The sequence below is a fragment of the Musa acuminata genome, unplaced genomic scaffold, assembly GCF_036884655.1.
Source record: "Musa acuminata AAA Group cultivar baxijiao unplaced genomic scaffold, Cavendish_Baxijiao_AAA HiC_scaffold_1059, whole genome shotgun sequence".
NCBI lineage: Eukaryota > Viridiplantae > Streptophyta > Magnoliopsida > Zingiberales > Musaceae > Musa > Musa acuminata.
In genome coordinates, this window is record NW_027021273.1 from 23,950 (window position 1) to 35,290 (window position 11,341).

The 11,341-nt window shown below is 37.7% G+C and overlaps 1 protein-coding gene and 1 long non-coding RNA gene across 3 annotated transcripts; both read right to left on the minus strand.

Moving 5' to 3' along the window:
• Window positions 1-540: 540 nt before the first annotated feature.
• On the minus strand, window positions 541-2,589 carry LOC135665999 (uncharacterized). Its single transcript, XR_010509667.1, has 2 exons — window positions 1,470-2,589; window positions 541-1,257 (listed from the first exon to the last, which is right to left on the minus strand). It is a non-coding gene; the product is annotated as an uncharacterized LOC135665999 (long non-coding RNA).
• Window positions 2,590-4,104: 1,515 nt separating this feature from the next.
• LOC135666003 (diacylglycerol kinase 2-like) lies at window positions 4,105-10,628 on the minus strand. Of its 2 annotated transcripts, none has more exons than XM_065177485.1 (8): window positions 10,492-10,628; window positions 8,608-9,765; window positions 6,868-7,243; window positions 6,691-6,767; window positions 5,781-5,900; window positions 5,530-5,694; window positions 5,169-5,306; window positions 4,105-4,636 (listed from the first exon to the last, which is right to left on the minus strand). In XM_065177485.1, the coding sequence occupies exons 2-8, from the start codon at window positions 9,730-9,732 to the stop codon at window positions 4,484-4,486; spliced, it is 2,154 nt and encodes a 717-aa protein (XP_065033557.1). In that variant the 5' UTR covers window positions 9,733-9,765; window positions 10,492-10,628; the 3' UTR covers window positions 4,105-4,483. The 2 variants fall into 2 exon arrangements, with proteins under 2 accessions (XP_065033557.1, XP_065033558.1); XM_065177486.1 differs by lacking the exon at window positions 4,105-4,636 and adding an exon at window positions 4,712-4,909.
• Window positions 10,629-11,341: the final 713 nt, after the last annotated feature.

Below are 11,341 nucleotides of genomic sequence, written 5' to 3' on the forward strand. Positions count from 1 at the left end.
GATGATAGTAATCACCACCAAGAACCATGATTTCTTCCATGTGTGTGTCATAAACCCTAGTCTTTGATTTAGTCACATTGAAGCTATGATCAAGTCAAACCTTCACAATGGGGCTCATCCAATCAATTGACTAGTTGTTAGCTTGCTGAAAGTAGTAGGAGGGGGGATGTATGTGAAACATATGATTCTATGTCCTATTTCTAACCATGATGTGTTCTCTGCCTTCAATTCCAGATAAGGATTATGATTCTTCCATACTTCACCTGTTTCAATAGCACTTTACACTGGCAAGTCAAATTATTCTGTTTTACTCCTATGCAGTTGTTGTTCTTTGCATAAGAGAAAAGAACAAAGGAAAGTTTCAAGCACAAATTTATTTCCTCTGGCTATCAAATGTTTGTGGTTTCTTAGGTACAAAGTAGCTGTTACATTCTAAATGAGAAGTTTGAACCTAATATTCTACATCTACACACAATATTTTCATGCTCAAGTAGTCTGATCTTGTTGCCAACCTATCATCAAAACTTTTGGTGAAGCATATACAGAATGATTAGAAATATATTACATAACCATTTTATGCATTTACATCAGGAATGAACAGGAAAAAGACTCATTCAAGCAAGACATGAACACAAGATGACAATCCACAACTCATTCACAGGGGCATGCAATCTTGCTTACATCCGAGGGCATAAATGCCAAGATCATGAGCAAAACGAGTATGCCGATTGGGAGTAGGAGTACCGCAAGAGGTGGCGGCGGCAGCGGAGGCAGTATCACCGGAAGTATCAGCAATGAGGCAGTGAGGCAAAGAAGTAGCAGCAATGATTCTGCACTAAAATATTTAGAGGGGGAAGATGTATGGCTTTGTTCTCGTGGTGTGGTGGTGGAACCTCTATAGACGGTTCTTGAATCGGCTGCGAGATGATCCTTCCGAGTTCTTCCTTCCATCGAAGCACCTCGGTCAAGCTGTCTGCCAATCTGAACTTTTGGCGTTCATGGATGTTACCTCGTCCCAAAGTTTCTCTCGGGAAGGACAAATCATCGTCTTCAACTCCCACCAATGACGACGATTCTCAATGTGGAATCTTACCAAGTCAAATGAGTTCTTTCCAGATTAGGATCGGAAGCTGAATCCCTGAAACCGAGAGGACGAACTGCTATCTCGGTGGCTGAATCCCTGAACGAGGAACCGAGAGTCCAAGATGAGCTCAATCTAAGCAATAGTGTCCGAGCTCCCGTTGCAGAAATCGTTTCCTGATCGCATTGGCCATAGGAGAATAGTCAGTTCCGTGAGACAGAAACTAATCAAGAAATTTAATCTCTAAGGAACACATATTGGATCGAGCAAATGTCCATCAAGCAGTGCATTCATACTGCTTCATAAACTCCAAGATCGAAACCTCCATCAATTCTTTGAAGATAGATTGATTTCCTCCCCCTCAAATACAGAGAGCGGAGAGTCTTACCAGAAGGAAACATGAAGGAGAAAGTCTGAGTGGAGACCATGCTTGAACCTCAAAGCCAACATGACAACAAGGTTTGATCTCCTCAGGCAAAAGAAGAACTCGAGTGCATGTGTTTGTCCGTGCTCCTCATGCTTTGCTGCTCACATGCATGTATGTAGGGGAGAAGGCTGAGAAGAGAGAGAGAGAGAGAGAGAGAGAGAGAGAGAGAGAGAGGAAAAGGCAACACCAGATGTGCTTATGGTGCTTTGCTTTCAAAGAGAGAAACCTGTGTAGGCTTCTGCGGGTGGATGCATTGCATCCCATTTTATGGTCGACCCCTCCCTCCAGACCTCCAACATCCAGGAAAGTTGGAGTGGAACATTCCACACCCCTCCTCGTGTCACGACATAGCCGACGAGAGTGTGAGGATCTCCATCTGTAGCAGCCAAAGGAAGGAAGCCTGTGACACAAAAATGGTGTGCCATGCACGGGAAGCAACATTAGATGATGCCAAAGATAAACTAATAAATCATGATATAGTTTGTGTTGTAGTCGAAGCCCTTAGAACATCCTTTCTTCCTTTAATATGAGGTTGGTGTTGTGGCTACTTATGCACTGCTACAGTCTCCACCATGCCATCATAATATGTAATCATGACATGATCCTATTTTATTTTGCATGCCAAATTTAGGGGACATGAGTGGTGTTGGATTTCTTTTCCTGTTGGGATCGTAAACAAAAACTATATTAGGATTTGTGAATCCCAAACACATAATTTTCTGATGATATTTATTTAGATTTGTTGGGGATGGAAAGTCATAGAAGCTTCATCGTCAGAAATGAATGGTAATAATATCTTTACAAACTCTTAACACGCATGAACAAGAAAGTAGAGAGAGAGAGAGAGAGAGAGAGAGAGAGGGTGCAGAGGTAGGAGATGGCTTCTGGGAAGGGCCAAAGGGGGGTGGGGTGTGATAGATGTTGAAGGTTCCCTTCACCTGGCCACCATCTATTCCCTGTCTCTTTCTATTCTGCTCCCACCACCTCTTTCCCCTTCAATGCTTCTTTGTCATACAATGCTTGCTTGCTTGCTCCCAACACAACAACCTCTTCCCTCAGCTCCAATCATATACACATTGCATGACATATATAGTTTTTTTAAAGATAAACTAATAGCATTTCCTGTTTCAATTGGAAAAAAAAATATAAATTAATATATTAAAGCTCTTATCAATGCGGGATACAAGAAGGATCACTATTATCTATAAAGTCTACTAGTTAAACGTGTTTATCGTACCAAAGTGTAACACGTTTTATCTTTAAAAAATCTTGTTCGTGAGTTTCGATTTGTATCTATCCATCTTATGATGTTAAACATTATTATCTTATTTTTTAAAATTTTTTTTAATAATAACTAAAAATTTCTATGTATCTTATATATATATATATATATATATATATATATATAAACATGAGTTAATGTTCTATATAAAATGCTCTTTTTTTTTTTTTTTTGGTTCTAAACTCTCTTGTTATTATTTTTTGTTTGTTTCATTATGTACAGCAATAAGCACTCATCCTCCTACCTATGTTCTTTTACTTGCTGATGGTATGGTTAGTATATTATTGGATCGGTCACTCTTCTCTCCTCCATAAACAGTTGTCAATCTCAATTATAAATAAGAAATGACTGCATCGATCTCTGATTTATGACCTCATCACATCATGTAACTCATTTCTCATGTTATTATGTACCAATTTTCAAGCGACAAATGGCATTGGTTATCCAACAAGGGGAGGGGAAGAGCAAATCATGGACATCTTTGCGCCACATATTCCACAAGGTGGCAAACAACACTAGTGCGTGCTGGATGTGGCCTCTGAGAAGGACAAGATGAATCTGGTCCGGAACATGAACGCAGCTCTCACTCTCATTGGAACTATTTTAATTCGTAAAGATGTGCACAAAAAGTCACATTTTGGCATCCATCCATCCATCCATCCACTAAAAAAGATCCCTCTCGATTCGACAACCTTACGACCATCACGTTTCGTTGCATTGTTTCTTTAGAGATTAACATTCCTTTTAGAAAGAAGAATAACAACGAGTTAACATAATGTTCTAGCAAGTCATTAAGAGTAGATATTTGCTTGCTTAGAGTTTATGATAATATTATGACTATCCATTTGTGCAAGTGTGTGATTCATACATTTTTACATTTAAAAGAGACGAGCAAACCTTCTTATGAAAATCCAACTTTATTTTGGCTGAAATATTTTGTTAATTTTTCTTGGTGAAACTACTAGTTCAACAAGATTAATTATGCTGCCATGAACTACTAAGTAAGCCTTGCTGTTTATAAATGTTGTAGTGACATCTTAGAAATTAATCTTTAAGACATCAATTTTGTATATGGCTACCATATACGATGGTCTGTATATAAATATGCCAAAGCCATAGGTTTGGGAAGTCAGTCAACAAATCTCATTAAGCATTCCGTAATGCAAAACTAGATTTCCTTGTTGAAAGTCCAACAAACAAACAACAAATAATGATAATAATAAAACTTGCAAATGAATGCGGAATAGTGTGTCTGCAACAGTAGAAGAAATCCATTTCTCCTCAAACAAAGATATGAAATGTTATGCTTGCAGATGAATGAATGCAGTATAAAAAGGAGATCATGTTTATCCCTGGAATGGATTACTTTCTTCCATCTCAAAGTCAAGCCTCAAAATTGTTTTTCTTATCTATTTCTTTTCCTTTCCATGTATCCATCCAGCTCATATACGTTGGTGTCCATCTAAGTACAAAATTTGGCATGTTTCAACTTGCACTCCCACCTGGGAAAACCTAACCATGTGAGGATTAAAAAAAAAACTTCTCATTCTTTTGCGGGAAAATCTTTTCTAAACTATCTGAGTTGACGACCCATATGAAAGGGGTTTAAAGAAGTATATTGGTGATGCTGAAGGATGACTTATTCTTGAGCTCTCCATCGCACTAACGACAAGCTGATATGAGAGAGTCGATTTTAGGAGGATAGACGAAGTGCCATTTGCTGGAGGAGCACTCTCTTCTGGGCAGCATTGATGAGGCCACTGCACTCGGCATTTACAAGGACCTCTGTCATGATCGCTGCAGCATGTCCAGTAGGCTCCTCAGATGCCCTCCTCAACATGAACGCCTGTAATAGTGATTTATTGCTCCCTTAGGAAAATTAATCAGTGCATACGATAGATCGACTATAACCAAATGCCCCTTCCCCAGAATTGTCTACAAGTGTTATAACAGTAATCATTTATAAAGATAAAAGAAATACTGACTTCATAAAGATGAAAAACACCTTTGTATGAACAAGCATAATAGTTCTGCATATAGCAGAATCACTGCATTATCTAATATTTGCTGCTTCAAAATACCAGCTTGGTAAATACAAGCACTTCAACAGCTGCACCTTCTGGTCAGAATATAACAAGTTTGGTAAATGGTAATGCCTGAGGGTTGTGTAAGATAGAAAATTTCTCCTTTTCACCACAGAATGACATATTAACAGTAGAATGCACGTACTATGGAAATCCAAAGGAGTTACTAACATTGTGTATCCACATATTTAAAGACTTGTTCATGCAATCCATAATAGAGATATTCTTCTATGTTTACCGTAGAAAGCATTAGCAGCAAGCAGCAGGTGCACATATAAGAAAAAAGAAAAATACCTGTCCATGATGCATTATTTCAAGGCCACCAGGTTGCTGGATCCACGGTTCCCCATCAATCTGAACAGGAAAGGGACTGTCCATGTGTAACCTTATTACTTTTCCTTGGGCCAGTCTTCGGGCTTTTGAAAGTCCTACCTGTTTTACCATTGAACAGATCAAAATTCTTTGTGATGACCTATGAAAAATATGTCCAAATCTTTCAAGATTCTACAACACTTCTCTTTTTCCTATTTAATAAAAAGAGTATTTGCTTTTTTGCTTTATCATTTCCTTATTTTGTTTCCTCCAAATTTACTAAGAAGTCATAGCCGAAAAAGAACAATATTATAATGAAAATCAGAAGAGAAGAAAGTAAAACCTGAAGTTTCCCAAGGTGCCATGCCCCAGATATGCATACAACTTCAAGTGTTTGATCATGCATCGACTGCATGTCAAAATCATCATCATGCTCATAGTCATTTTGCCATAGATCCACCCCTCCCATGTAGCTACTGATATTTAACACAAGCACACCTTCTGCATCCTGGGAGAAGTGCCAAAGATAGTGAAATAAGATAGACGCTAAAGAAGATAATATGGAATAGCTAGAAAACAAGAGTGTAATTTCACCTCTGGGATTTCAATTTCGTGACCATCGACTTCAAGCTTTACTTCCCATGGTAAATCAGCACATGTTCTGTCCATGATATCCTTGGCACCCTCTTTAGCATATCGCAACTTGTTTACAAACTGTAAAATAGTTATCAGTCAGACATAAAATTTTAGGCCCATAATTACATTATGATCACAGCTTCGATGAAAATAAAAAGATCATTTTAGTAATGGCATCATAAAGCATGCAGCTAACTATGAGAAACCTTTCTTCCACTTCTGTAGTTATGCTCTTTCAAATTTGGAAAAGCTAACAGAAGTTCTCACAAAGTTTAGGTTTATACTGCCAGTGCTCAAATATCATGACGACTTTCATGGCATAATGCCTCTCTTTGAACAAAGGGTAGGGGGTCATCCTAAAAAAGCAGGATACATTCATGTTTCATGGTGCAATACGACGCACATGCTTATCTAATACGAAGCATGTGCATATTCTTTAAAAGCAAAGGTACAATACTGTATTGCAGAGAGCATTATAACTACATTGATAGTGTTGAATGTTTAAGATAAATGAACATATTAGACCTTGACCAGACAGAACAAGTACAATTGCTCATTGTTCAAAAACAAAAGCCAAACTTCATTACTGGGTCTTAAGGACCAAAATAGTTGTCAATTATATGACACCGCCAATTCAACTTATAAAAGGAATTTTATCTATCAAATTGCTTAAGTGCAACTAAAGCAGACTTCCATCTTATATTTTTTTGCTTCTAGACAAGTATAATGCTGAAGCAAAGTCAACCAGTGAAATGATAACCCCAAAGAAATATAAATAGAAAAGTTAATAAAATAGAATACCCTGATGTCTGGCTGAAATCACCTATAAAGAAAATACTCAAGGGATAAAAAGGGCTGAAGAAATTACCTGGCTATAGAACTTGTCAGGTCTTTCTTCCCGAGTCATGTGGAAGTCATATGCTACCTTTGCATCACATCCAATGCCTAGTTGAGAATGGTGGAAGAGAGAAACAGAAAAGAATTCAAAATGTTCTAGACTAAACTCATTGCTGATCGAAGTGGCCAACAGTTTAAGCAAGCATACCAAGATAGTTTGTCATGAACTTCAACTGCTTTACATTTTTGCCTTTCTCCACATTGTGTTCCTTAATTGTGACACTCCAACGATCTAACATAGTAAGTGCTGCTTGGTCGATATCATGAAGAAGGGCTTCTAAGCCACCTTGCCCTTCAATTGAAGACAAGCCTCCTCCCCATTGTAAAACTCGAGACAAGTCATTCCCTGTGCCAAGTGGAAGTATTGCAACAGGAGGAGGAGATTCAAAGTTTTCCTTCTCAATGGCATCAAGAACCCAGGCTACGGTACCATCCCCACCACAGACGAGAACTCTGAAGTATCGGATATCATGGAACATTTTCAATGCAACTTCAGGTCCCCGCATAGCGCTTAATCCAAAGATCTGAGATTATATACTTTATAATTAGCAGAACTACTAATTCATTAAATACTATTAATTTAAAACCATAGAACTGTGTTGGTCAATAATTCCAATCAAACTTTAATTAACAGTAAGTGTTCCATGTTAAAGTCACTGATAAAACAGATCTATCATAAAGGCTATCAAATACTCCTTCGAATATGTATTCGTTCAGGTCAGGAAGTGCTATAACAGTATCCAAAAATATAATTATCCAGTTTTGAAATATGATTGTCCATGAACAATCAAGACAAAACTTTTTCCTATTATTTCAATTACAAGGATATTGTTCTAAAAAGCAACCATAGCAGTCACTATAATGGTCACTATGGTAGCTTATAGTGCTATGTGCCATCATTTGCAGTAGTGTAATATTGCGATTTAACTTACAGCTACTTTAGCAGGCTATAACAGACTAGTGGCCATTGAGTTCCGGGTTCTAGCAGGTGCTCCAAGCCCAATAACCCTTTTAACTAGCAGGTTGATATAAATCTGTTAAGAAAAGGCTAAGTTAACACAAGGTAAATGTGTTTCTAGGTTTTCAAGTAAGAATGTCACAATGAAAAGATTTTGACTTTATCTTCAACCCAACAACTACTTTTTAACTAGCAAAGGCGATTGTTCACCTATCCCACCTTGCTACTCCAGGGCAATCTCTCTCCTCTGCATGCTCTCCCTTCCCTGCACTTTGAATCCTTCTCTCTCTCTCTCTCTCTCTCTCTCTCTCTCTCTCTCTCACACATACAGACTATAAGTGGACATCACAGTGCATTTTAATATTCTGATATTATATAGCATTTCTATTTATGTGAAACTTGTGGTTGACTCAATATGAACATTTATTTGAACCTTTGTTATAGTAATCATTGACATATTTACATTATAAATTAATTATTTTTGCCGGTGAAGAGAGTGAGATGTAACATCCGACGAGGTTGCTTCTTTATGATCTAGGTGATCGAGTTTTGAGTCACATAATGTCTCTATGCTTCAAAGGATAATTCTGCAAAAATTGACCATCTGTATATCCTGCATTGGCAAGAGCCTTGTTCAATTGGACTTCCCATCGTTTTTTATTATTGGTGAACCGTTTTTTGCTCGGAGTGCCTAACATATGCTACCGTACTTGAAGATCATCTACCACTATGGTTTGACACACACAATTTACAATATAAAGGTAAAAGAATTTTAAAAATAAAAAAAAGAAAAATAGAAAATAAAAATAAGACTATATTCAGAACATATATGCTTTCACCAAAACATCACTACCAAAAAACATGATATGGTGTATAAAGAGAGAGAAAATACTAATTAAATAGCCAAGAAACAACATAAAGTACACTGACCTGTACAGGGTTCAGTAACATGCTCAATCTCCTTCTTAGAGAAGTTCCATTCTGACCACCACTTTTGGCATTAATAAAAACAAGAAGTGGTCTGGCATCCTGCGGCAAATCAACCACCTTATACTTGTCTATTCCATCAACATCAACAGTGTACTTGTTTTTCTTGTAGAGAACCTTGCTAGTGCTTCTAAGATTTGCCGATCCATCGTCCTGATTGTTCTTTTTGTTGGACTTGTTCCATCCAGCAAGCCTTCTAAGCATTGATTCAAATAGCGAGTTTTCCTCCACATCACTCTGCAATTTACTATTAGGAATTCCAGAAGGCACCGGATGGTTGTTGCCATATTTACTTCGGTTTTGCCGCCTTCTCAAGCCACCCCTCATTGATGAAGCAATTATCTCTTCCTTGATAGAATTCAACATACCACTAGTTGTTTGTCTCCCATTTGGGTTTTGCACAGAAAGAGGAGAAAGGATAAGTCTTCTTAGAGGGCCTAAATCACAAACATTACCAGTCTCTTTCAGTAATTTGGCATGACAATCAACATGTACAAGGCGCTGACACCACAAGCAGCACCAAATGGGAGAAGCACCAAGAAAAGGTATGCCACATAGTTCATCACAGTAACAGCAAAAACAAGACATCTCGGGGTTCTCATCCGAGTTCACCCATCTCTCCGACCAATGATGCAGCAGATGAGATGCACCAGCTTGTGCTACAAGTTTGCAGTCTTTTGTGGCATACTGAGAACAGTGAAAATGAGCTGCAACACCACAAACAGTGCAACGGTGAATGAGACCATTCCCTGTCCCATTGGCACCACAAGTTTGTGGGGAGGCTAATGAATACAAACAAACAAAACATGTGGATGGTTGACCACTACGAGAGCAGTCTTCTGTCCATGCATGAGGCGCAGTTGGACATTTTAGATGTGCCCATGCTTTCTTTTTTTCTCTAGCTGCGGCTTTAACCCAGTTCACGGATGCCTGCCTCTGCAACTTTAGGAACACATAAACAACAGCCAGAAGTCCAAATGATCCAGCAGTGACGAGCCAACTAAAAATCCCAAATCTGAAAACCACAGATTCAGTAGCCGTTCTTAAAAGTGTGGCACCAAAATCCATAATTATTAGCCTCAGTTGGACCCAAAATAAAATCTGAAAAGAAAACATGATGACCACTAAGCAATTCAGTTAAAGTACACATAATGTCATTCCTCTCTCCAAGATGAACAAGTTAAGTTGATTGAAGCACCATTCAAACATCATATAACAGCATTCATTTATGATCAAGACATGTAAAAAAGACTTTGTCATTGCTGTTCAATGGTGTCAGAAAAAATATCCGGAATTATTTATGACATGCACCAACGAGGAGAAGACATTAAGCAGAAATCATATGGGTTCTAAACTTATATAGAAAATTATTCTGAAGTTGTCTAACTAGTGATTCAACAAATAATTCAAACATCCCAATAAGTCCAACATTCCAAGATATGTAGGTAATTGCTGTTGAAAGACTGGAGTTCATAGACCAAATATAAGATGAAGAACTTTTGTCATTATTACGACAGGCGAATCAATTTTAAGCTATGGAAGCTTCATGTCAAAACGGAAGACCCATCACGAGAGCACCTCAGAAACGACAAGCAGAAGAAGACGCAGAAGTCCAAAAACAAGAAGGAAACGCCAGTCAAAAGCCCAAATCAATCTACCGAAGCTACATCCGACGAAAGACAGCAAAAACCCTAACAGCGATTCAAGAATCATCAAGCCAACACATAAACCGACACCGCGGCAGCGAATGCCCATAACATCGGGGCCAGATCTGATCCTACATTACCAGAACAAAAAAACTGCAAACACAGACAACCAATTACGTACCTCCAAAATCCAAACCCCTCAATTCCTCTCCCGCACTCTATCGCTCTCTTCTCTTTCTCGATCGCCTCTTCCTTAGAGGCGAAGGAAATAAGAAGAAGAAGCGAAAGGAAAGGAGAAATGGCGACGGAACCAAGGCGGGTTTGGCTGTCGACGGCTTTATATCGTTGCATCACATGGGATACGATGCGCGCACTCACGATGTCCATATACACGTATATAAACGCATGCGTAGCGGACGCGCGACTTCGTAAAACAAAGCAGGGGAAAAGTGTTTTCTGATTTTTTTTTTGTTTTTTGCTTTTTTGTTTTGGAGAGAAAACAAATCTGATCTGGTCAAACATTTATACGAATATATATATATATATATATATATATATAAAATAATAATAATAATAATAATAATAATAATAATAAAAGAAAAAAATACAAAATAAAAAGGTCAATATAAGCCAATAATGTCTTACAGAATGAGAGATAATAATGATGAATTATCATATTCTTAATTCCATAATTACTCAACAAAAAACTAATTATATCTTTTAGTGTTTCATCTTTATGATAATTGGCACATTGGTTGGTTATAACATATTATAACAATCAGATACATAATAATATCATAAAAGTAATTGAATGAGAGGGAGGGTTAATAATTAATTACTTATGATAACCTTTATAGAATATTGTAATGAGAGGCAGAACCTGCAATAAAGTGTAGAGATTCTTCCTGATTAAATGCAGAGAATCTTTAACAACACTTTGGGAGATTAAAAACAGAAAAGAATGCCTAGAGATATATTAAGAACACATCTTTTATGTAGAGAATCAAGTCCATGCATGCTTCTTGATGCCT